This window comes from Pan troglodytes, chromosome 4 (genome assembly GCF_028858775.2).
Source record: "Pan troglodytes isolate AG18354 chromosome 4, NHGRI_mPanTro3-v2.0_pri, whole genome shotgun sequence".
Lineage (NCBI taxonomy): Eukaryota > Metazoa > Chordata > Mammalia > Primates > Hominidae > Pan > Pan troglodytes.
Genome location: NC_072402.2, coordinates 174,653,807 through 174,680,496, shown reverse-complemented (window position 1 = coordinate 174,680,496; position 26,690 = coordinate 174,653,807). Strand labels below are relative to the sequence as shown.

Below are 26,690 nucleotides of genomic sequence, written 5' to 3'. Positions count from 1 at the left end.
GCCCGCCGCCCTAACATGACCCACAAAGCCATGCGTGGACACCTGCTCATGTCCTCCGCGTCACTACGTCCCATACTATCCTACTTGCCCTCTGGGGTGCCTTTCTTGATCCCTGCTCCCCCATCTTATCTCCTCTCATTTTATGTGCCCACAGTCTTGCATTTGTCTTTTTTTCTGAAGTTTGTCACAGTTGTAACTATTTGCTCAATGCCTGTCTTCTCTGCTAGACTGTAAGCTCCATAAGAACACAGACAATACCTGTCTTGTTTACTACATATTTACCACAATGCCTGGCACATATTAGGTAAAAGTCCAATAAATACTTATTGACTATATATGAATTTAGTAAGACTTGAAAACTTGTCCTGTATATAAAAGCTGAAGAAACTGGGGGACCAGCATGGGGCTCAGAAAGCAGCTCTACTGAGTGGGAGATAAGACCCTAATTAGGGAAAGTAATGGGGTAAAGCAGAGGAGGATTTCAGTAACCTGGAGGGGACATTCAATGCTCTGGGGGCAAGAAGGATTTGCCTAAATGCTATGTAGGTTTTAGTTCCGGCCTTCTTGGGTGAATATGAGAGAAACACAAGCCTGGAGTATAAAACCACTCTAAGGCTTATTTGATCTGCGTGGTAGATGATGCATTTGCCCCTGGTGGGATTTGGATACCCTGGGTAATCTTACAGTAGGTCCATACTTGCCATGAGACACTTGTCAGGGACCCTCAGGAACTATTCTCTGGATCCAACACAGAACTACATTGGGTTTCAATGTGGGCTCTGGCTCTGCCACTCTTTAGTGTGGAACCCTGGAAAATCACTTCACCTTTCTGGTTTTAATATCCTCATCTGTAAAATGGGGATAATCAAAGTTGTCCAACAGTTATTGTCAGGATTAAATCAGGTAATTAAATGTGAGAGCACCTAGCCCAAGCCCTGGACTATAACACCTATCAGTAAGTGTTAGGTGACTTGACTAAATGAATGAACTAAATGAATGAATGGCCTTGAACGAAGCCAGCAGGGAGAAGTCAAGCTGTTAACAAACCTAAATAGGCCGGGCACAGTGGCTCATGCCTGTAATCCCAGCACTTTGGGAGGGCGAGGCGGGTGGATCACTTGAGGCCAGGAGTTCGAGACCAGCCTAGCCAACCTGGTGAAACCCTGTCTCTACAAAAACAAAAACACCTAAATTCTTTGCTAAGGTAGAATCCTTGTCAGCTGAAGTCATTACCTGCATATTCTAGGTCAACAGCCCACCTCTGTAAGAAGGGGGACAGAGTGGGGCTCAGTGCCTCTGCTAGACATCCTACACTTGGAGAGCCTCCTGCCAAGTATGCTGAGAGCTGGAGGCAGGTGGAAGGAGTGTAAGGTTTGGAGCCACACAGAGCTAAAGACCCACAGTGATATCAACATTAATTAACATCAAGGGCTTATCAGCTGTATAAGCTTGAACCATTCACTGTGGGTCTCAACTTCTTTATTTGTGAAGTGGTCAAAATCATATCTATTTATAGGAACGTGTGAAGATTAAAATTATAATGTATATATTCCTGTCAAAAGGGGATCTAATACCCCTGCCTCTCTGCCTAGTTATTTTATTTTATTTTATTTTTTTGAGATGGAGTTTCGCTTTTGTTGCCCAGGCTGGAGTGCAATGGCGTGATCTCGGCTCACTGCAACCTCCGCCTCCCAGGTTCAAGCAATTCTCTTGCCTCAGCCTCCTGAGTAGCTGAGATTACAGGCATGCACCACTACGCCCGGCTAATTTTGTATTTTTAGTAGAGACGGGGTTTCTCCATGTTGAGGCTGGTCCTGAAATCCTGACCTCAGGTGATCCGCCTGCCTCAGCCTCCCAAAGTGCTGGAATTACAGGCGTGAGCCACCGCGCCCAGCTATTTTTTTTTTTTGAAATAAAAAAAGTATCGATATTCTTCAAATCCAAGTCCTCTTGAAAATCTATGACCTCAGGCTGGGCATGGTGGCTCATGCCTGTAATCCCAGCACTCTGGGAGGCTGAGGCGGCCACATCACCTGAGGTCAGGAGTCTGAGACCAGCATGGCCAACATGGTGAAACCCCGTCTCTACTAAAAATACAAAATTAGCCGGCCGTGGTGGTGCATGCCTATAATCCCAGCTACTCGGGAGGCTGAGGCAGGAGAATTGCTTGAACCTAGGAGGTGGAGGTTGCAGTAAGCCGAGATTGCGCCATTGCACTCCAGCCTGGGCAATAAGAGCGAAACTCTGTCTCAATAAATAAATAAATAAATAAATAAATAAATAAATAAATAAGAAAGAAAATCTATGACCTCAGAGTGAAGGTGTAGAACACCTGATTTTTCTTTCTTTTTTTTTTTGAGACAGGGTCTCACCCCGTCGCCCAGACTGGAGTGCAGTGGCACAATCTTGGCTCACCACAATCTCTGCCTCCCAGGCTCAAGCGATTCTCCTGCCTCAGCATCCTGAGTAGCTGGGATTACAGGTGCACACCACCACGACCAGCTAATTTTTTTGTATTTTTAGTAGAGACAGGGTTTTGCCATGTTGACCAGGCTGGTGTTGAACTCCTGACCTCAAATGATCCACCCACCTCGGCCTCCCAAAGTGCTGGGATTACAGGTGTGAGCCACCGCGCCCGGCTGAGAACACTGGATTTTAAAGTCATGTTATTTGGCTTGATTGCCACCTGCATCTCTAATTGATAATATACAACTTAGTTTTAGAGTCTTTATTTGTTCTACATAAGGACCAAAAAAAGAGAAAAAACAAAACTTAAAAGAAAAAGAGACACAGGTCTTTTTTTTTTGAGATAGAGTTTCACTTTTGTCACCCATGGTGTAGTGCAATAGTGCGATCTCAGTTCACTGCAACCGCCGCCTCCCGGGTTCAAGTGATTCTCCTGCTGGGATTACAGGCGCCCACCACCACACCCGGCTAATTTTTTGTATTTTTAGTGGAGATGGGGTTTCACCAGTTTGGCCAGGCCGGTCTTAAACTCCTGACCTCAGATGATCCACCCACCTCGGCCTCCCAAAGTGCTGAGATTACAGGCGTGAGCCACCACGCCCGGCCACAGAGGTCTTTCTATAATACGTTCCTCTATGTATTTAAAAACTTTAAATAACTAGCATAAAATGAATATTCCATTCAGTAATAATTTCTTATTTTTTAACTTATTTTATTATACTTTAAGTTCTAGGGTACATGTGCACAACGTGCAGGTTTGTTACACACGTATACATGTACCATGTTGGTGTGCTGCATCCATTAACTAGTCATTTACATTAGGTATATCTCCTAATGCTATCCCTCCCCGCTCCCTCAACCCCATGACAGGCCTGGGTGTGTGATGTTCCCCACCCTGTGTCCATGTGTTCTCATTGTTCAATTCCCACCTATGAGTGAGAATATGCGGTGTTTGGTTTTTTGTCCTTGCAATAGTTTGCTCAGAATGATGGTTTCTAGCTTCATCCACATCCCTACAAAGGACATGAACCCATCCTTTTTTATGGCTGCATAGTATTCCATGGCGTATATGTGCCACAATTTCTTAATCCAGTCTATCATTGATGGACATTTGGGTTGGTTCCAAGTCTTTGCTATTGTGAATAGTGCTGCAATAAACATCCATGTGTCTTTATAGCAGTATGATTTATAATCCTTTGGGTATATACCCAGTAATGGGATGGCTGGGTCAAATGGTATTTCTAGTTCTAGATCCTTGAGGAATCGCCACACTGTCTTCCACAATGGTTGAACTAGTTTACAGTCCCACCAACAGTGTAAAAGTGTTCCTATTTCTGTACAACCTCTCCAGCAGCTGTTGTTTCCTGGCTTTTTAGATTCTTTTTAGATTTTTTTTTTTTTTTTTGAGATGGAGCCTTGCTCTGTCGCCCAGTGCAGTGGTGTGATCTCAGCTCACTGCAACCAGGTTCAAGAGATTCTCCGGACTCAGCCTCCTGAGTAGCTGGGACTACAAGCGCATGCCACCACACCCGGCTAATTTTTTTTTTTTTTTTTGAGACGGAGTCTGGCTTTTTTGCCCAGGCTGGAGTGCAGTGGCACGATCTCGGCTCACTGCAACCTCCTCCTCCTGGGTTCAAGTGATTCTCGTGCCTCAGCCTTCAGAGTAGCTGGGATTATGGGTGCATGCCACCATGCCTGGCTAGTTTTTGTATTTTTAATAGAGACGGGGTTTCTCCACGTTGGTCAGACTGGTCTCCAGCTCCCGACCTCAGGTGATCTGCCTGCCTCGGCCTCCCAAAGTGCTGGGATTAGAGGTGTGAGCCACCGCACCCGGCCAATTTTTGTATTTTTAGTAGAGATGGGGTTTTGCCATCTTGGCCAGGCTGGTCTCAAACTCCCGACCTCAAGTGATCCACCTATCTTGGCCTCCTAAAGTGCTGGGATTACAGGCGTGAGCCACTGTGCCTGGCCCTAGTTTTCGATTTTAATCAGTAAGTTATTTCTGAGGCAGGGGGAGATACTTTGCCGGTTCAAATTAAAAAGGACTCAACAAGGCCAAATTTATGTTAAGAAAACAGAAACAGAACCTTTGGAAAAGCCTAATATTTTTCTCCTACCAAGTCTTTCTAGACTGGACACCAGGATGTTGAAAATACTGACATTATCCCTTTGTTACCAAAGATATAGAGTCAATTTCCAGTTTCCACACATTTATGAAGTAACTTTCTCAAGTTCTTTTAGTGCCCAAAATTTCAGAGATAGCTATATGAAGTCTCAAAAAAATCTACATATTAGGGCCGAGTATGGTGGGTTCGCGCCTTTAATCCCAGCACTTTGGGAGGCCGAGGCAGGTGGATCACCTGAGGTCAGTAGTTTGAGACCAGCCTGGCCAACATGATGAAACCCCGTCTCTACTAAAAACACAAAAATTAGCCGGGTTTGGTGGTGGGTGTCTATAATCCCAGCTACTCAGGAGGCTGAGGCAGGAGAATTGCTTGAACCCAGGAGGCAGAGGTCGCGGTGAGCCGAGATTGGACCATTGCACTCCAGCCTGGGTGACAGAATGAGACTCTGTCTCAAAAAAAAAAAAAAAAAAAACTACATATTTGTAAATGTAATATATAATAGTAGGATGTAGCAAAATCTACATATTAGTAAAATTTCAATAGAATTTTTAACTTTTCAGAAAGGTATCTTCACCATAAAGGACCTACTATTTCTTAATTTATAGAATCAGTTTTTACCCAGAAATCTAAGTAAATTGAATTAGTTAAGTTCACTTGAGGTCTTTCTGTTCTGGAGTAATAGATTATACTATGCAATCATTACAGTAGCCCCGCCACCACTCCCCACTCAACATCTGCAGATTTGCTTTCTATGGTTTCAGTTATCTGTGGTCAACTGCAGTCCAAAAATATGAAATAAAAAATGCCAGACAGGCACGGGGGCTCACGCCTGTAATCCCAGCACTTTGGGAGGCTGAGCTGTGTGGATCACAAGGTCAGGAGTTCAAGACCAGCCTGGCCAACATGGTGAAACCCTGTCTCTACAAAAAATAAAAAAAAAATTAGCCGGGCATGGTGGTGGGCACCTGTAATCCCAGCTACACGGGAGGCTGAGGCAGGAGAATTGCTTGAAACTGGAAGGCGGAGGTTCCAGTGAGCTGAGATGGCACTGCTGCACTCCAGCCTGGGCAACAAGAGCGAAAGTCCATCTCAAAAAAACAAAAGAAAAAAAAAATAAATAAATAAAAAATAGCCAGATCGGGCATGGTGGCTCATGTCTGTAATCCCAGCACTTTGGGAGGCCAAGGTGGGTGGATCGCTTGAGCCCAGGAATTCAAGACCAGCCTGGGCAACATGGCGAGACTCTAGCTCTACAAAAAATAAAAAAGTAGCCAGGTGTGGTGGCACACACCTGTGGTTGAGCAATTTGGGAGGCTGAGGTGGGAGGAATGCTTGAGTCTGGGAGGTCACGACTGCAGTGAGCCATAATTATGCACTGCACTCCAGCCTGTGTGACAGAGAAGACCCTATCTCAAAAAAAAAAAAAAAAAAAAAAAAATCCAGAAGTAAACAATTCATAAGTTTTTTAAAGTGCTGGCTATTCTGAGTAGCATGATGAAATCTCAAGCTATCCCATTCTACCCTGTTTAGGATGTCAATCATCCCTTTGTTCACCACACTATATATGCTATCTGCTCATTAGTGCCTTAGCCATGTTGGTTCTCAGAGAGAAAAACACAGTATATAGAGGGTTTGGTATTATCCACCATTTCAGGCATCCATGGGGGGTTTTGAAACATATCCCCTATGGATTAGGCATGGACTAGTATATTCTAAAAACATGTTAGTATGTCACAAAATGTTAAAATATACACAGATTTTGAAATGTTTTAAGAATACAGTTGGAATGTACAGTAAAAAGGCGGCAAATATTTTATCCCAATGAATTCATAGCAAACAAGAACACAGGTAAGAAAAACTCATCAAGGTCGATATTTTTTCCCTCTCTTAACAGTATAATATTCATGAAAACTGAATTTCTTCCAGGTCTTTTTAAATTACCCTTAATGTATTAGAAATGGTCCAGTCAACTTTAAGGAATGTTCATTTTAAAACAGCATTAAAAGTACCAAAATACACAAATACTTTGGGCAAGACTTAAATGCATACTTGATAACAGCAGGCTGGGTGTAACGGCTCATGCCTGTAATCACAGCCCTTTGGGCGGCCAAGGTAGAAGGATGACTTGAACCCAAGAGCTCATGACCAGCTTAGGCAACATACAGAGACCCTGTTTTTTTTTTTTTTTTTTTTTGAGACGGAGTCTTGCTGCTCTTTTGCCAGGCTGGAGTACAGTGGCGCGATCTTGGATCACTGCAACCTCCACCTCCCGGGTTCAATCAATTCTCCTGCCTCAGCCTCCTAAGTAGCTGGGACTATAGGCGTGTGTCACCACGTCCAGCTAATTTTTGTATTTTTAGTAGACATTGGGTTTCACCATATTGGCCAGGATGGTCTTGCTCTCTTGACCTTATGATCCACCTGCCTTGGCCTCCCAAAGTGTTGGGATTATAGGCGTGAGCCACTGCATCCAGCAAGAGACCCTCTTAAAAAAAAAAAAAAAAAGGTAAAAACAAGGAATTCATCCTTTACCAATGAGTGGTGAATGGATCCTGCAAGTCAGCAGAAGATTTCCATGCTTTCTCTCGCTCTACAGATGTTCCTTGACTTACAATGGGGTTACATCTAGATAAACTTATTACCAATTGCTGCCTAGCAGTGCAAGAGAAGTACAGTTTCTACTCAACATCTATGGCTTTCACACCATCATAAAGTTGAAAAAAATCATAAAGCTGAACCATAGGAAGTTGGGGACCATGTGTACGTATAGTTTTAGTAGTTTTTCTTGGTACCAGTATCTCCTTAACATAACCACAACCAAAGAATGGGGGAGGCAAAACTTTAATGTAGGGGTCTAAATTCTGCTGATAGGAAGCAACCTTTTCTCTCTCAGGGGTTCACCTTTGTGGAGGTATAAAGTAAGAACTATCAGAACATGAGATTCTGATCTAATCCGCTAAGGGTCCTTGGCCCAAATCTGGCTTGCAGACAGGTCTGACTTACACAGCGTTTAAAAATAGTTTTTTTTTGGCTGGGCTTGGTGGCTAATGCCTCTAATCCCACCACTTCGGGAGGCCATGGCGGGTGGATCACTTGAGGTCAGGAGTTCGAGACCAACCTGACCAACACGGTGAAACTCTTGTCTCTACTAAAAATACAAAAAAAATTAGCCGGAAATTAGCCATGCGGGGTGGCACATAACTGTAATCCCAGCTACTCAGGAGACTGAGGCATAAGAATCGCTTGAACACAGGAGGCAGACGCTGCAGTGAGGTGAGATGGTGTCACTGTACTCCAGCCTGGGAGACAGAGTGAGACTGTCTCAAAAAAAAAAAAAAAATTGTTTTTTTGATACATGTTCTCGCTCTCACTCAGGTTGGAATGCAGTGGCACAATCATATCTCACTTTAGCCTTGACCTCCTGGGCTCAAGTTATCCTCCCACCTCAGCCTTCCCAAGGTGCTGTGACTACAGACATGCGCCACCATGCCCAGCTAATATTTAAAATTTTTAGTAGAGATGGGATCTCACCATGTTGGCCAGGCTGGTCTTGAACTCTTGGGCTCAAGTGATCCTCCTACCTTGGCATCCCAAAGTGTTTGGATGACAGCATAAGCCACTATGCCTGGCTGGGCTTAAAAATTTTTTAATTTAGTTACACATTTAAAAATCAGAGGGGCCGGGTGCAGTGGCTCACGCCTGTAATCCCAGCACTTTGGGAGGCCGAGGCGGATGGATCACGAGGTCAGGAAATCGAGACCATCCTGCCCAACATGGTGAAACCTTGTCTCTACTAAAAATACAAAAATTAGCCGGGCATGGTGGTGTGTGCCTGTAGCCCCAGCTACTCGGGAGGCTGAGGCAGGAAAATCGCTTGAACCCAGGAGGCGGAGGCTGCAGTGAGCTGAGATTGCGCCGCTGCACTCCAGCCTGGGTGACAGAGGGAGACTCCGTCTCAAAAAACACAAACGCAAAAACAAAAAACAGAGGGATTTCTATATAAATCTGGCTTTCCAGAGTCTTTTGAAAACCTGAAAGAGGGCTGGGCGCGGTGGCTCACGCCTGTAATTCTAACACTTTGGGAGGCCGAGGTGGGCGGATCACAAGGTCAGGAGATCAAGACCATCCTGGCTAACATGGTGAAACCCCGTCTCTACTAAAAATACAAACAAATTAGCTGGGCATGGTGTCAGGCGCCTGTAGTCCCAGCTACTCAGGAGGCTGAGGCAGAAGGATGGCATGAACCTGGGAGGTGGAGCTTGCAGTGAGCCGAGATCGCGCCACTGCACTCCAGCCTGGGTGACAGAGCAAGACTCTGTCTCAAAAAAAAAAAAAAAAAAAAAAAGAAAAGAAAACCTGAAAGTTATGGTAACAGCTGAGTAGGAATGGCATTCACTCTTCAGCTGACCATATACCCTTCCTGGCTCTCATTTTAATTTCTCATCTGGCTTCTGTAGCCATCTGAGTTCGCAAACCCTACTTACAAGACCTAAGGAGGAAAAGCGCAACGTCAGCTGGTCCGGGGAGCCCCAGTGGCCAAACCCTGGTCCAGCTCTGGGTGTGAGCTAGGCCCCCTCACCTGGAAAGTCAGTGACAGCAGGGTCCACCAGCCGCCCATAGCGTGCCATTAGTTTGAGCTTGGTCTCCTGTTTTCTGTGTTTCTTGCCCACATAATGTTGTTGAGCCATGACAGGGTCGTTGAAAGTTGCATGGCAGAGGCTGCAGAACTTGTCTGGGTCTATCATCTCTCTATTCTGGTGCAAGGCTAAGGTGGAGGCCACAAGGAAAGGATTTGTAAGGCGTTTCGACAGAGCTGCGGTGAGAGAGTTCAAACAGAAACAATGAAAAAACCCAGAAGGTGTCAGGCTTTTGAGTATGCTGAATAGAAACGGCTGTGACACCAGTTAATCCTATTGCAGATGTGGCACTGCCTGTGTGAATCACACAGGTGAATGCATTCTCTAATTGGGAAACCTGGGAAGATTTGAGGGAGCCCAAAGACTGGTTATTTCATTCAGCAGCTTTAACTACTTTAAGCCCACAAATCCTGATGGTTCTCATATTCTTAGGAGGCCCTGAACTTCTCCTATCAAGTTGCCAAATTACAATAGACTAGAGATGCATACTTGCACTCTTGCAGGGATACCTCAGTATTTCCCAGAACTTCACAGCAAGTGGGACACGAAGTTTGGGAGTTTTATTCTCATCCTTAAAGTAATACAGTTGCAGAGCTGGGAACCAATGCACAGATATAGAAATTGAGGCTTGAGTTCCTGAAGCTCATACAAGGTCATTCAGAAAAGGTAACCATACTAGGGATGCCTTTTAGGCTACATTGCATATTATAGGCTGAGTAGAGAGAAAAGAGGACCATTAACATTTAGTTATGCGTTTTGCTCACATCTGTAATCCCAGCACTTCAGGAGGCCAAGGCAGGCGGATCACGAGGTCAAGAGATTGAGACCATCCTGGCCAACATGGTGAAACCCTGTCTCTCCTAAAAATACAAAAATTAGCTGGGCATGGTGGCATGTGCCTGCAATCCCAGCTACTCGGGAGGCTGAGGTAGGAGAATCACTTCAACCCGGGAGGCGGAGGTTGCAGCGAGCCGAGATTGCGCCATTGCACTCCAGCCTGGGCGACAAGAGCGAAACTCCACCTCAAAAAAAAAAAATTAGTGATGTGTTTTCTACATATATTTTCTCCTTTGGTCCTCAGAACTACCCCAATGAGGTAGGTATCACTTTGCCACATTATTCAGAAAAACTGAGGCTCAGATGAGTGAAGTGGCTTGCCCAAGGTGACCCAGCCAGTGAGTGAAGCCAGGTCTGTGACCCTAAAGCCTGTGCTCTCTTTGCTATGCCAGGCTGCCAGAGTGTGGCAAGAAGACCTGAAGGCTATAGCTCTTACTTTCGCCTTCAGAAAACATCCCTGATTCTGGCCAATGAATTCAGTGAATCAGAGCCTGGTGTAGGCATACATGTGAGCCTCTTGTGCGTCAACATATGGCTTGATGTTGACTCTAGGCTGCGCTGCTGCCTCATAAAGTGGATGCCACGACTCACTAACAAGTCCATGTGGCTGAAATGGTGTCAACCTAGCAACTACTGCTTTAAAAATGTGGGGCCCAGAAGCCCCCACCAGTGGTGGAGGACGGATGGGGCTTAGCAGGACTCACAGATGATATGTCTCAGATGCTCTTCCATACCTGTATCACTTCAACTGGGGAAGTTTTGAGGATTTTGGGCAAGCCAGAAGAAATTTGCTGGCCTTTCCCACAATGGTTTTTCTAGTATAGGGAATTTCAGTTTCTCTGCTTGTTGATTTTGTTTCAGCAAGTCATCAAAAAAGTAATGTACATGTTGTAGAATATTTTATAATATGAGAAAATATTCTGTTTGTGGTGTTGAGTGTTAAAAAAGCAAGTTACAGGCCAGGCACAATGGCTCGTGCCTGTAATCCCAGCACTTTGGGAGGTTGAGGCAGGCAGCTGATCTGACTCAGGAGTTCTGAGACCAGCCTGGCCAACATGGTGAAACTCAGTCTCCACTAAAAAAAATACAAAATTAGCCGGGTGTGGTAGTGCATGCCTGTAATCCCAGCTACTCAGGAGGCTGAGGCAGGAGAACTGCTTGAACAGGTGGGCGGAGGCTGCAGTAAGCTGAGATTGCGCCATTGCACTCCACTCTGAGCGAAAAGAGTGAAATTCTCTCTCAAAAAAAAAAAGAAAGAAAAAAAAGAAAAAAAACCAAGTTACACATCAGTCTGCTTCTTATGTCCTCAATTTTATAGAACAACAACAAACGCATAGGTGACAGCATGGAAAAAAGATCAAAAGCACAGAGAGTAGAGTGTGTTTCACTATTTTCCGACTTTTCCTTTCTTTTTTTTCTTTTTGAGATGGAGTTTTGCTCTTGTTGCCCAGGCTGGAGTGCAATGGCACGATCTTGACTCACTGCAACCTCTGCCTCTGGGGTTCAAGCGATTCTCCTGCTTCAGTCTCCGAAGTAGATGGGATTACAGGCATGCGCCACCATGCCCAGCTAATTTTGTATTTTTAGTAGAGACGGGGTTTCTCCATGTTGGTCAGGCTGGTCTCAAACTCCTGACCTCAGGTGATCCACCCGCCTCAGCCTCCCAAAGTGCTGGAATTACAGGCGTGAGCACCGGCCTACTATTTTCCAACTTTTCTGTAATGAATGTAGATTTTTAACATCAGAAAAGAGGTATAATGGTTGTTAAGAGAGAACGGTCATTCTTTGAGATACTGAACAGAAGCATCAGAAGTGAAAGTGTAAGTAAGTCTAGAAGAACCATTTAATGTGCATCCAATAAAATGAGGGATATAGAGTCTGTTCTCAGAAAATAACCTGAAATGTAATAAAGTGTTCTACAGAGATGTTCACTGTAGTGTTATCTGTAACACCAAAAAGTGGGGGGTGGGGAGATTAAATGTTCAGCATTAGACGAATATTAAATGTAGTACGATGCAGTCACTAAAAATGCTTATAAAGAATTTTTTAATAACATGGGGAAATACAAGTGTCATATTAAATAAAAAACATATAGAAGGCAATTGTATGGCCAGGTGTGGTGGCTCACGCCTGTAATCCTAGCACTTTGGGAGGCAGAAGTGGGTGAATCACCTGAGATCAGGAGTTAGAGATCTGCCTGGCCAACATGCTGAAACCCCATTGCTACTAATACAAAAATTAGGCAGGGCATGGTGGCTCACGCCTGTAATCCCAGGACTTTGGGAGGCTGAGGCGGGTGGATTACCTGAGGTCAGGAGTTTGAGACCAGCCTGACCAACATGGTGAAACCCCATCTCTACTAAAAATACAAAACTGGCCGGGCACGGTGGCTCATGTCTGTAATCCCAGAACTTTGGGAGGCTGAGGTGGGTGGATCACCTGAGGTCAGGAATTCAAGACCAGCCTGACCAATACGTTGAAACCCTGTCTCTATTAAAAATGCAAAAATTAACTGGGCGTGGTGGCGGGTGCCGGTAGTCCCAGCTACTCAGGAGGCTGAGTCAAGAGAATTGCTTGAACCCAGAGGGTGGAGGTTGCAGTGAGTCAAGGTTGCACCACTGCACTCCAGTCTAGGCGACAGCAAAACTCCATCTCAAAAAAACAAAAAAACAACATTAGCCGGGCATGGTGGTGGGCACCTGTAATCCCAGCTATTCAGGAGGTGGAAGCAGGAGAATCGCTTGAACCTGGTGGGGCAGAGGTTGCAATGAGCTGAGATTGCGCCATCTCACTCCAGCTTGGGCAAAAGAGGGAGACTCCATCTCAAAAAAAAAAAAAAAACAAAAAAAGCAAACAAAAAAGGCAATTGTACATACCATACAGAAAGATCATTGTTTGAGGCCAGGAGTTCAAGACCAGCCTGGGCAACATAGTGAAACCCCGTCTCTAATAAAAACACAAAAATTGGCCAGGCGCGGTGGCACACGCCTGTAGTCCCAGCTACTTGGGAGGCTGAGGCAGAAGAATCGCTTGAACCCAGGAGGCGGAGGTTGCAGTGAGCCAAGATCGTGCCACTGCACTCCAGCCTGGGTGACAGAGCAAGACTGCATCTCAAAATAAATAAATAAATAAATAAATAAAAATAAATAAAAAAAATTTAAAAAACCCCACACGTGTAATCCATATGTGCATACTGGTATTTTGAAACATCACCAACATATTAACAGTATTTCTCTCTTGGTGGTAGGATTTGGGTGATATTTTACTTTCTTCTTTGTATCTTTTGCAATTGTTTGAAGTGGAATTATTCATAATGAGTATGCATTGTTTTTATAAAAACATTAAAGTTATTTAAAGTAGTCTATGTTTATACGCACATATACACGGAGTTAACCTAGATATACACAAAACAAATATACGCACAGATATACAAAGATACATATAACAATAAGATTATAGGAGAAACAGATTATAGGAGAAACCAAAATGTTAACAGCGTTTATCTGTGAATGGTAAAATTATGGGTAACTTTTCTTTCCATTTATCCATGTTTTCCTTATCTCTTATAACATGATTATATTACTTTACATTAAAAAGTGTTTAATTTCAGAAATATAGTTATAAAGTTGTGTAATAACATGGAAATGTGCTTAAGCTGTAAAATTAAATGAAAAGTAAAAGCAGGATATAAAGGGTACCTGCATTATGATCACAACTATATAAAAACAAAGTATGTGGCAAAAGCTGAAAGTGAATATGGAAAATAATCTCGAGTATGAAATTTCAGGGACAAGGCATAATGCAGAGAATTTTCCCATTTGTGGGAAGAGAAGTCTGTGACCTTATAAAATTGGTTTTTTGTTTTTTTTTTTTTTTTTTGAGACGAGGTCTTGCTCTGTCCCCCAGGCTGGTGTACAATGGTGCGATCTCAGCTCACTGCAACCTCCAGCTCCCGGGTTCAAGCGATTCTCTTGCCTCAGTCTCCCAAGAAGCTGGGACTACAGGCTCGTGCCACCACACCCAGCTAATTTTTGTTATTTTTAGTAGAGATTGGGTTTCACCGTGTTGACCAGGCTGGTCTTGAACTCCTGACTTCAAGTGATCTGCCCACCTCAGCCTCCCAAAGTGCTGGGATTACAACAGGCATGAGCCATCATGCCTGGCCTATGTCCTATGTTTTTAATACACATTATTGTATCCTCACAACCGATGAAGTAGACAGTATTATTATCATTTTATAGGTTAGGCAGTTCAGACACAAAAAAGTCATATAAACAGTAACAGTGCCAGGCTTTAAACCTCGGACTCTGTGACTTCAAAGTCCACATTCTGCTGTTTCATACCATGAATAACTAGATGTGGGTGTGATAAAAAGGTGTAATTATGAGTGGCCAGGTGTGGTGGCTCATGCCTGTAATCCCAGCACTCTGGGAAGCTGAGATGGGAGTATCACTTAAGTCCAGGAGTTCAAGACCAGCCTGAGCAATATAGTGAGAAGCCATCTCTAGTTAAAAAAAAAGGTTTTGGCCGGCGTGGTGGCTCATGCCTGTATTCCTAACACTTTGGGAGGCCGAGGCAGGTGGATCACGAGGTCAGGAGTTTGAGACCATCCTGGCTAACACAGTGAAACCCCGTTTCTACTAAAAAATACAAAAAAATCAGCTGGGCATGGTGGTGGGCACCTGTAGTCCCAGCTACTTGGGAGGCTGAGGCCAGAGAATGGCATGAACCTGGGAGGTAGAGCTTGCAGTGAGCCGAGATCATGCCACTGCACTCTAACCTAGGCAACAGAGCGAGACTCCATCTCAAAAAAAAAAAAAAAATTATGAGTGATTTTTCACCCTACCTTCGAAGGCTTCCAAAACACAGTTGTCAGTAAACACAAAAAGGATAATAGTATTACTAATAGTGTAGTCTACTTCTTGGTCCAAAATAGAGAAGCAAAAATTATCAAGAAAACAATGAAATAAACATCAAAGAACTTTCACTCTTGACTAATTGCAATTAGCAGAGGTTAAAACCCCAGAAAGTCAGGAGTTAATGAGATGAAAGTGAGGGCTGAGCCCTGGTCGTGACGAGATAAAGGGGGCTATTTCAGAAGTCACTGTACTGGGAATGAATTCATGGCAGTTACAGATTGTGGGGCAGTAGTAGCAGCACTGAAGTATTCAGCTTTGAAAGGCAAGTCCCTGTCTTGAGGAGAACAGGCAGCTTTTGAGGATTAAAGTGAGTAGGCCATAACCTGAGCATGTGAAAAAGACAAGGATTTAGCTTTCAACTTGGAACATGCAGTAATAAGGGCAGGTGGATGCTGGGATGGAAAAATCTAGTGGGAGAGGTAGGAGATAGAATGCTCTCATGGTATGCGTGGCCTGGAGGACTTTGGCACTCCTGAGTTATAATTATTAGTCAGGACAAAAGCTCAGCCTATAGAGAAAAACCTATAACCAAAGAAAGGGAGGTTAGGTGAGCATAATTCTGAGATTGCATTTCAGTGAAGCTGGGTCTACTTGGAGATTTTTAAGGGTTCTCAAAAGCAATTCAACTTCTTCAAGTCTGTGGCCTCAGTGAGGATCTCCGTGAGCCCCTGGCAATAGTGCCCTGAGGACGGCAGGGGTCCCACTATAGCACTACTCAGGAAAACCAGTACCTTCCACCTTAGTGGACTGCTGCTTCAGCTTTAAGTTCTTTGCGTGGGTCTTCCCCAGGTAGTGCGACTGGGCCACGACAGGGGAGGAAAAGGTCATGTTACAGATGGGGCAGCACTGGTTCTTGTCTTTGCTTCTGCTGCTCTTCTGGTTGGAAGAAAGAACACAGGTCTGATCATACCACTGCCCCACCAGAAAATCTTCAATGGTTCCCCACTGCCCATAACAGAACAGGCATTTATGGCCCCTCTCACACATTAACCCCAACCTACTTTCTAGATTCTTCTCCAGCTACTTTGTCCCAGACTCTACTCACCATCCCCCACTTTATTCTCTGATGCTTCCTTGCTTTGCTTTGGCCATTCCTGCTGTCTAAAATGCGCTTCCTTCCTTTCCTGCTTGGCAGCGTGTCTGCTTAGCCTTCAAGACCCAATTTAAATATAAGCTTTTCTTCTGGGGGACTTTCTCTCAAAAAAAAAAAAAAAAAATCATTCAGTAAACAACTGTCAAGTCCCTTTGTGTATTCCAGGAAGAATTAACCCTGCTCCTCTTCTGTACTCCCAGAGTACATTAAACAGACCTCTGTCATACCACTTGCCACCCTAAACTGACAGTGTCATAGCTTAGGAGACTCTTCTGTGAACTCAAGTGTGACATTGGAACAGGGACTATTTGACTCATTTTTGTTTCTTATCCTTCACACCCAGCTGGAGTCTGGCACACAGTAGATGCTCAGAGTTTGCTGAACAAGTGGACCATTAGGTTTTTTTTTTTTTAAGACAGGGTCTCACTCTGTTGCCCAGGCTGGAGTGCAGTGGCACGATCTCGGCTCACTGCAACCTCCACCTCCAGGGCTCAAGCAATTCTCCCACCCACCCCCGCAAGTAGCCAGACTACAGAAATATGCCACCACACCCGGCTAATTTTTGTATTTTTTATAGAGACGGGGTTTCACCATATTGCCTAGGGTGGTCTCGAATTCCCAAGCTCAAGCAATCTGCCCGCCTCAGCCACCTAAATTGCTAGGATTACAGGTATGAGCCACCGCACCCAGCCTCCCATTGCGTTCTACTTGTTGATTATGATTAGGCTAGAAAACCATGTATTTCAAGACTACATAAAGGGATCCCAGCATCTCTCTCAGAAAGCCTGATCTCAGAATAGGGTGCAAATATGTAAAATAACTTGCCCAGGGTCATAGAGTTTATCTTGCCTTTCTGAATTATAAATTGTGAGAAAAGGGCCAGGTGTGGTGGCTCATACCTGTAATCCTGGTACTTTGGGAGCCTGAGGTGGGAGGATCACTTGAGACCAGGAATTTGAGACCAGCCTGGGCAACAAAGCGAGACCCTGTCTCTACGAAAAATTTTTAAAAAAATCAGCCAGGCGGCTGGGCGCAGTGGCTCACACTTGTAATCCCAGCACTTTGGGAGGCTGAGGCAGGCAGATCACTTGAGATCAGAGGCTTGAGACCAGCCTGGCCAACCTGGTGAAACCCTATCTCTACTAAAAATACAAAAATTAGCTGGGTGTGGGGGCGCATGCCTGTAGTCCCAGCTACTTCAGAGGCTGAGGCAGGGGAATTGCTTGAACCTAGGAGGTGGAGGTTGCAGTGAGCTGAGATCGTGCCACTGCACTCCAGGTAGCCAGGCGTGGTGGTGTGTGCCTGTAGTCCTAGCTACTTGGGAGGTTGAAGTGGGAGGATCACTTGAGCTTGGGAGGTTGAGGCTGCAGTGAGCCGTGACTGCACCACTGCACTCCAGCCTGGGTAACAGAGCCAGGTCCTGTCTCATAAATAGACAGACAGAGAAATAGAAAGGAGGGAAACCAGGGATAAATAAATAAATAATAAGGGAAACCAGGGGATGAGTCCAGTAAATTTTGAGAAGAGATAAACAAGGACCTTCCTAACCTGTGGCTACTATAATAGGAGGTAGCAGTCTATAGAGTAAACTCTTATTTATTGAGCATCTACTAGGAATTGAAATTTTACCTCACAATACCCTTAAGTAGTAGGCATTATCTCTACTTTATGGGGGAAGTTCACAGAGGTTAAGTGACTTGGCCAAACTCACCCGATCAGTAAGACACACAGCCAGCTTTGAGCCCTAGTCTGCTTAACTTCTCTTCCCATGATGAGATGGTACTCCTGAGGGATTGGGGGTTGCTTCAGCATAATGCTCATAATATTTCTGAGCCAAAAAGCACATGTGATCACCTCTCAATCACAGCAGACATTTGGAAAGGTGTTCCTTCTGCTTATTTATGCAAAACATTCAAGTGCTGAACTTAGTTCTTTTCCCTGGCCCTCAAGAAAGCAAGCAGCCTGGCTTCTTTCCACTTTCTCTTGTCTTGCTCTAACAAACCACTAGACGGTAATATGTAATACCAGCTCCATTACTGAGTCCCTACTATGTGCCAGGCTCTGAATTGGGTGCTTTTTATAAATCTGCCCTCAATTTTAGTTCTAAAAAATCCTGAAAGGTAGTTGATATTACCATCCTCATTTTTATAGAGGAAGAAATCAAGGCTTTGTGAAGTAATAGACTTGCCCGAGTCACACAACAGGGCCAGGATTTGAAGCCAAGACAGTCTGACTTGTTCACCACACCAACCTGCTGGCTGGCTTCATCATGAAGCAAGTGGGCTCAATATGGCAGCTGTATTACCTGATCTGAGTCTAGCTTCTTCATTTCCCCCTTTAATGTCTCCATTCCATGGATTGCTAGGTATCTCTTCACTTTGTTGGCATGTTTTTTGCTCTGCAAAAACCCAGGAGAAAGATCAAAGATAGCCAAATGCTACTTCATACTTAAGGCACTCAAAAACACTTACGAGATTTTCATTTGATTCATCCTCACACAAAGTTTTGAGGAGGAGGTGAGGGAAGTTTGAGTTCCTGCTCTGTGCAAGGCATTTTACAGCTACCAAATTTAACCTTCACAATCTATGAGAAAATTATGACCATTTCTATTTTATGGATGAGGAAACTACATCTAAAAATGATGAAGTTTCTTGCTCAAGATGAGTAGCAGAGTTTTGATTTAAAGTCAGATCTATTTAAAGCCAAAGCTCATACTTTATGCTATGCCAAGCTGCAAGGGAAGATACACATATAATGATCCTGATTTGGATGGGGGAGATGAGACTCAAGGAGATTAAGTCAATCTTCAAGTCACAAGCCAACATGCATGGAGGCAACATCTGGGTGGCTAAGCAGCAATTACACTTCACCATGCAAGCCAGAGAGAATTAGTGGTTTGGCACCAGGTCTGAAAAGAAACGCAGTTCTAAAAGTATGATGGCATACCTGGTAATGTGCCAGCTTCTGGGACTCAGAAATAAGCAAGGCGCAGCAAACCTTACACTGGGTGTTGGTGAAGAGACATTGGTTCTTCTGGATCATGTGCTCCACTATAGAGGGGAAAACAAGAAATCATTGAGTTGACAAACACTACCTCAACAGCACTGCCTTTGAACCCTGCCTCAAACACAGACACTGAATGATGGGATGTCATACTAGGACACTGGCAGACCTCAGCCAGCCTTTCCTACTGCCGCCATGACTCATGCTGTGTTCTCACACCACCTACACTATTACTTATTTTATAATTTTATGTATGCCAACTTTCTTTACTTAGGAACTTCTTTTAAAAAGGAATCTTTAGATCATAAACTTAAGCAGATACCAATAAAAATAAATATGATAAAAATGAGGCTTGGAGCATTCCCCAGGAAGAAGAGAACAGCAACTGTGCTGAGAGGTTTTAAGATATGGTAGTACCCAACTGAAACTTCTTCCCAGATAGAATCAGGAGGACTGAAAGACTCGAAAAAGGAATACTTTTCTCATTGTTCTTGATCTGACTTTGAAACATTTAAAATCACATAACAGGGTGGGGCATGGTGGCTCACGCCTGTAATCCTAGCACTTTGGGAGGCCGAGGTGGGCAGATCACCTGAGATCAGGAGTTCGAGACCAGCTTGGCCAACATGGTGAAACCCTGTCTCTACTAAAAATACAAAAATTAGCCAGGTGTGGTGGCAGGCACCTATAATCCCAGCTACTCGGGAGGCTGAGGCAGGAGAATTGTTTGAACCCAGGAGGCAGAGGTTGTAGTGAGCTGAGGTTGTGCCACTAACTCCAACTTGGGTGACAGAGCTAGACTCTGTCTCTAAATAAATAAATAAAATAAAATCACATAACATATTATATAAGTGCCACACTATATGAAACATGGTATTAACCTGTGCTTAAATTATTGTGCCTGGAGAACAGTCTTACCTTTTTGAGAAGAGAAGAGGAAGTAAAATCTCTCCCAAGGCATGAGTTCATTTTTGTTTGTTTGTTTGTTTGTTTTTTTTTGAGATGGAGTCTCGCTCTGTCACCCAGGCTGGAGTGCAGTGGCATGATCTCGGCTCACTGCAAGCTCTGCCTCCCGAGTTCACACCATTCTCCTGCCTCAGCCTCCCGAGTAGCTGGGATTACAGGCACCCGCCACCACGCCCAACTAATTTTTTTGTATTTTTAGTAGAGACGGGGTTTCACCGTGTTAGCCAGGATGGTCTCGATCTCCTGACCTCGTGATCCACCCACATTGGCCTTCCAAAGTTCTGGGATTACAGGCGTGAGCCACCGTGCCCAGCCAAGGCATGAGTTCTATCATGGCGCTGGCAATGTGAGGCAGAGGCAGAGTCTAAAACTGGGAGAGGAGGGCAGGCCCACATTTTTAATCTCCTGGTCTTAGCCAAAAAGTGGTCAAGGCTAGGCACAGTGGCTCACACCTGTAATCCCAGCATTTTGGGAGGCTGAGGTGGGAGGATGGGTTGAGCCCAGGAGTTTGAGACCAGCCTGGGCAAGATGGTGAGACTCTGTCTCTACATAGAAACAAACACGCCAACAAACCGAAAACTAGCCGGGGGTGGTGGCACATGCCTGTGGTTCCAGCTTCGTGGGAGGCTAAGGCGGAGACAGAGACAGAAGGATTGCTTGAGCTCAGGAGGTCAAGGCTACAGCAAGCCATGTTAGTGCCACTGTACTCCAGCCTGGATAACAGAGCAAGCCCCTGTCTTAAAAAAAAAAAAAGTCAATGCCCTGGAAGAGGTTCTTGGTGGGGAGCTTTTAAGATGTCTCTCCTTAATCCACAAAATCTAAAGCTTACCTATGTCAGCCCTTTTAGGCAGAAGGGCTGTATTTCTGCCCCTAACGATCTCTTTTTATTTCTGCATTTTTCTCTTAAATGGTAAATTTTTGTGAAAGACCTTGCCTGTCTTAGCTATGCTCTGAAAAACCAAGAGAAATGACTCTATAAACAAAATTGGCCCAGAACTTTTAAAAGAGGGTCAGAGGTGGCCAGGCACGATGGCTAATGCCTGTAATCCTAGCACTTTGGGAGGCCAAGGTGGGTGGATCATCTGAGGTCAGGAGTTTGAGACCAGCCTGGCCAACATGGTAAAACCCCATCTCTACTAAAAATACAAAACTAGCCGGGTGTGGACGCATGCCTGTAATCCCTGCTACTTGGGAGATGGAGGCGGGACAATCACTTGAACCTGGGAGGCAGAGGTTGCAGTGAGCCGAGATTGTGCCATTGCACTCCAGCCTGGGCAACAGCAAAACTCGGACACACACACACACACACACACACACACACACGAAGAAGAAGAAAAAAAAGAGGGTCAGAGGCTTCTCACAATAAGAAACCCACATGGGGAAGGTAATACCCAAGGGTCAGAGTTCAGTCATCACTTCCTCACCTGGAGATTGTGGATTTTGTTTTGTTCAAGAGATGAGGTTTCAAGCATATTCAGAATCAGACTCCCAAACCCACAGCAAGGACAGGTAAGCACCTGCTAAATAAATGTACCTCTTTGCTGGAATGCACTCTCTGGCCTTAGAGAGTACATTCACATAGTCCACACAAATATATTTATAATACGTGCTTTGTGTCAACACTGCACTTAGTGCTGGGGGCCATACCAACAAAGAAGATGGGGTATAAAGTAAAAAATAAGCAAGATAATGACAGAGAATTAGAAATGCTATGAAAACAAGCAGAGTACAGGGTAGAGAATGACGGGGCAGGAGAGTTAGTAAAGACCATCACAGGGCCGGTTGTGGTGGCTCACACCTATAATCCCAGAAACTCAACAGGCTGAGGCAAGAGGATTGCTTCAGCCCAGAAGTTTCAGACTGTCCTGGGCAACATAGGGAGAGCCACATCTCTACAAAAATTAAAAAACACACACACACACACACAAAAAAACGTAGTTGGGCATGGTGGCGCATGCCTGTAGTCTTAGCTATTCAGGAGGCTGAGGTGGGAGAATCCCTTGAGCCTAGAAGTTTGAAGCTTCAGTGAGCCGTGAATGTGCCACTGCACTCCAGCCTAGGCAACAGAGAAAGACTTTGACTCTGAAAATTAAAAAAAAAAAAAAAAAATCATCATGGGGAAGTGTCAGCCACAAGGCTTACAGGAAAAGAGTGTTCCAGCCCGAAACAGTATTAAGTCTGTGAGGCAGGGATGAGTTTGGCATATTCCATGTTCAAAGAATGGAGAGAAGCCCACTATGCCTGGAATATGGTGAATGAGAGAAGAATGGTAGGAAATTAAGTTGGAGAGACAGCATGAGGCCTAGTAGATGATGTTGAATGAATATAAGGCTCCATAAGCCACAGTATGAACTACGGATTTTATTGTTAGTGTAATGAGAGGTGACAAGATCTGGTTTGCCCTTGAAAAGATTACTCTGACAGTTGTCAACAGACTGTATGGGGACAAGAATGGAAGCAGAAAGAACAAGGAGGAGGCTGCTGTAGTCTTCAGAGAATAGATGATGGTAGCTTGGACTAGGCAGGTTGTCAGTGGAGATGGCGAAAAGTGAATGAATTTGGAATTATGTTCCGGCAATAGGTTTGACATCTGATTTCTTAGACTGGATGTGGGGGTGGGAGTGAAGGAAGGAAAGGAGTCAAGGATAACTCCTAGGTTTTGAACTTGAACAAGTGAATAGATTAGAACTAGGGGAAGATAGCCTTGGAGGAAAAATTAGACTTTTCGTTATGTGAGTGTGAGTAGTCTATCAGATATATAGGTGGAGATGAGTTGGAGATTCAGATCTGTCAGTCACTTGAAGCTCAAGGGGGAGGTCAGAGCTAGAGATATAAATGGGGAATCATTGGTGTATCAATCATATTGAACACTGTGGGGCTGGAAGAGATTGCCTAGCGTAGATGAAGAAGGAAAGAGGTTCAGAGACTGAGCCTTGGGACCCTCCCAATTTTGAAGTCAGGCAGAGGAAGCGAAGTTGAATATAAAACAAAGTGAGTACAGGGTGGAACTTCTGGCCAAGGCAGAGTGAGGAGATCTCCTGCAGAAGCAACAATAAAACAGGACAAAACTGACAAAACCAACCACTTCAGCACTCTGGAAGTTAACAAAAGGGACTTAACAATCTGAGAGCAACTTTGTGCTTGCAAAACTGCTGAACTTCAGGTAAGAACAGTAGGAATCAGTGGCTTTTTTTTTTCCCCAGATGGGGAAAAACAAACAAACAAACAAACAAAACCTCAGGGTTTCCCAGGCTGCAGTGCCCACACTGGAGTGCAGTGGCATAATGTCAGCTTGCTGTAGCCTCAATTTCCCAGGCTCAGGTGAGGCTGCTCTCAGCCCTTCCTGCAATCGGTGTAGAAACTCTGGCAAGAAGGTGCTAGCCATGAAAACAAATAGCTTCCATACAGAAGGAAGGAAATCACTTGATTTCCTTTACATGTAGCAATATTGTTGATGGAAATGATGATCTCCAAGGCAGTAAGCGGGAAGAGTGAAAGGCTTCACTGGCCGGAGGTGTGGTCATGGTTGGGGCAAGTGTGTTCCTGGCTGAGACTGTGTGACAGCGGAGACCTGAGAGGGCCCAAGTTAGCCACATACTCATGGCCACCCTGAGGCTGCGTACACACACAAAAGAGATGCAAAAGGACCTCGTGGGAAGGGTAGATCTCAAAATGACTTGAACTTTGATTATGCTTCCTTACCAACACACAGATCCAACAGTACAAAATCAAGGGCTTATAGGCTCCAGGTGTTTAGAACAACATCTTGTTGAATCCCTAGTTAATCTGACCACTAAGCAACATAAACACATTAAAGTAGAAATTATAAAAGGGAACCAAATTGGGAATGTTTGCTTTTAAAGCCTTTGCCCACCATGTAAGCAGTCTGACTGCTCTGAGGCCACCAAGCTGTGAGAAACCCCAGACTATTTCATGCATCAAGACCACATGGAGAGTTCCTGACACCACATGAAAAGAGAGATGTCTGGCCAGCCCCCAGAGGCTCCACCCCGCTGTTGTTTCAGCTCTAGCTCCCAGATGCTCCATTTCCCTGCTGTTTCAACTTGAGCCACCATCTGACTGCAACTGCATAAGAGACCCTGAATCAGAACTATCCAGCCAAGCCTTTCCCAAATTCCTGGCCCACAAAAACTGAGAGGTTTATGAGGTTGGAGGAAGCTAAGGCCCACAGAGGGAAAAAAAAAAAAACTTGGATAAAATTGTCAATTAGGCCGGGTGCGGTAGCTCACGCCTGTAATATCAGCACTTTGGGAGGCAGAGGCGGGCGGATCACGAGGCCAGGAGTTCAAGACCAGCCTGGCCAACATAGTGAAACCCTGTCTCTACTAAAAATACAAAAAAGTTTAGCCCCAGGGCATGGTGGCAGGTGCCTGTAGTCCCAGCTACTTGGGAGGCTGAGGCAGGAGAATCGATTGAACCCAGGAGGCGGAGGTTGCAGTGAGCCGAGATCATGCCACTGCACTCCAGCCTGGGCGACACAGTGAGACTGTCTCAAAAAAAAAAAAAAAAAAAAGTCAATTAGCCGGGTGTGATGGCAAGGCACTTGTAATTCCAGTTACTCGGGAGGCTGAGACAGGAGAACTGCTTGAACCCGGGAGGCGGAGGTTGCAGTCAGCCAAGATTGCGCCATTGCACTCCAGCCTGGGCAACAGGAGTAAAACTCTGTCTCAAAAAAAAAAAAAAAAAAAAAAATTGTCAAAATTCTGAGATGGCAGCCTGACTACACATCCTTTTTGCCATGATATCTGCACACAACTTTAATCCAACTACCAACTATCTCTCCAGGGTGCAAAAGATTTGATATGGAAAATGAGGTGCTTTTCATTCATTCACTGGAGAGGCAGGGCGTGGTGGCTCAGCCTGTAATCCCAACACTTGGGAAGGCCAAGGCAGGTAGATTGCTTGAGGCCAGGAGTTTGAGACCAGCCTTGCCAACATGGCAAACCCCCGTCTCTACCAAAAATAAAAAAATTAGGCAGGCATGGTGGTATGTGCCTGTAATCCCAGCTACTTGGGAGGCTGAGGCACAAGAATCACTTGAACCCAGGAGGTGGAGGTTGCAGTGAGCCAAGATCGTGCCACTACACTTGAGCCTGGGCGACAGAGTAAGACTCCATCTCAAAAAAAAAAAAAAAGAAAAGAAAAGAAAAAGAAAATCACTAGAGAGGCTGAAAGTATGGTACTAGGTTGGGCCTCCAGAAACATCTCCAGGAATAATGCATACATGTTCCAATAGGTGACCTACAGTCTCTGAGGCTCCTTCACAGCTCTGCTGGAAGCAAGATGCTTTGACTGTAACAACTTCTCTCTCAACCTATGAAGCTGGACAACGGATGCTGGAAAACTGATGTAGTTCCATGACCTTTTTTGACAGCAACAATAGCCAAGAGGCACAGAAGTATGGTCTTTACTGCATTTCTGCATTCTACATCCTACGAGATGTTACGTATTCACAGGATTTAATTTATATCCACATGATAGCCAAGTAAAAGATGTATGGGGCAGAGGCTGAGAGATGCCATCTAGAGTATGAAGCACAGGGCTGCTTTTCACAGGGTCGATGAAGTAGGAACACAGAGAACTTTTGTGGGACAGCAAGATAATTAATAAACTTAACAAATTTAAGGGTTGGGTGTGATGGTTCATGCCTATAATCCCAGCACTTTGGGAGGCTGAGGTGGAAGGACCGCTTGAGCCCAGGAGTTCAAGAACCAGCCTGGGCAACATAGTGGGACCCTGTCTTTACAAAAAAACAAAAAAGATTAGCTGAGTGTAGTGGTGCACACCTACAGTCCCAGCTACTTGGTAGGCTGAGGTGGGAGGATCGTTTGAACTTGAGCCCAGGAGGTCAAGGCTGCAGTGAAGTGAGCTGTGATCACACCACTGCACTCCAGCCTCCATCCTGGGTGACACTGCAAGACCTTGTCTCAAAATTAAAAAAAAAAAGAAAGAAAGAAAGGAAATTTAAGCCAGGTGTGGTAGCCTGCATGCACTTGTAGTCCCAGCTATTCAGGAGGCTGAGGTGGGAGGATCATTTGAGCCAGGAGTTCGAGACCAGCTTGGACAACATGGTGAAACCCCATCTCTATAAAAAACTACAAAAAATTAGCTGGGTGTGGTGGTGCACACTTGTTATCCCTGCTACTCAAGTGGCTGAGGTGGGAGGATCACCTGAGTTTGGGAGGTCGAGGCTACAATGAGCCAGGATTGCACTGCTATGCTCCAGCCTTGGTGAGGGAGTGAGACCCTGTCTCAAAAATGACTTGCTATTCCTTAGGCCTACATGTGACCTTAGAATCTACAATTGAGCTCTGTATAAATTCATCAACTGGGCCAGGTGCGGTGGCTCACGCCTGTAATCCTAGCACTTTGGAAGGTCGAGGTGGGTGGATCACGAGGTCAGGAGATCGAGACCATCCTGGCTAACATGGTGAAACCCCATCTCTACTAAAAATGCAAAAAATTAGCCATGTGTGGTGCGGGTGCCTGTAGTCCCAGCTACTCAGGAGGCTGAGGCAGGAGAACGGCGTGAACCCGGGAGGCGGAGCTTGCAGTGAGCAGACATCATGCCACTGCACTCCAGCCTGGGCTACAGAGTGAGACTCCATCTCAAAACAAAACA

General features: G+C 44.9%; 1 protein-coding gene across 9 annotated transcripts in view; it reads right to left on the bottom strand.

Annotated features, from left to right (window-relative positions):
- ZNF346 (zinc finger protein 346) overlaps positions 1-26,690 on the bottom strand; it is a 59,628-nt gene that overhangs the window by 21,131 nt on the left and 11,807 nt on the right. For 2 of the 9 annotated variants that reach the window (XM_009450220.5, XM_016954318.4), the window contains exons 2-5: positions 19,025-19,128; positions 18,384-18,476; positions 15,717-15,861; positions 9,172-9,405 (exon numbers count right to left, since the gene is read on the bottom strand). The exons of 1 other annotated variant lie outside the window; for it this stretch is intronic. In XM_009450220.5, coding sequence (XP_009448495.1) covers positions 9,172-9,405; positions 15,717-15,861; positions 18,384-18,476; positions 19,025-19,128 — 576 coding nt within the window. The remainder of the gene's footprint in view (positions 1-9,171; positions 9,406-15,716; positions 15,862-18,383; positions 18,477-19,024; positions 19,129-26,690) is intronic. 6 more of the 9 variants (XM_054684818.2, XM_016954322.4, XM_003310982.6 and 3 more) reach the window with 5 other exon arrangements.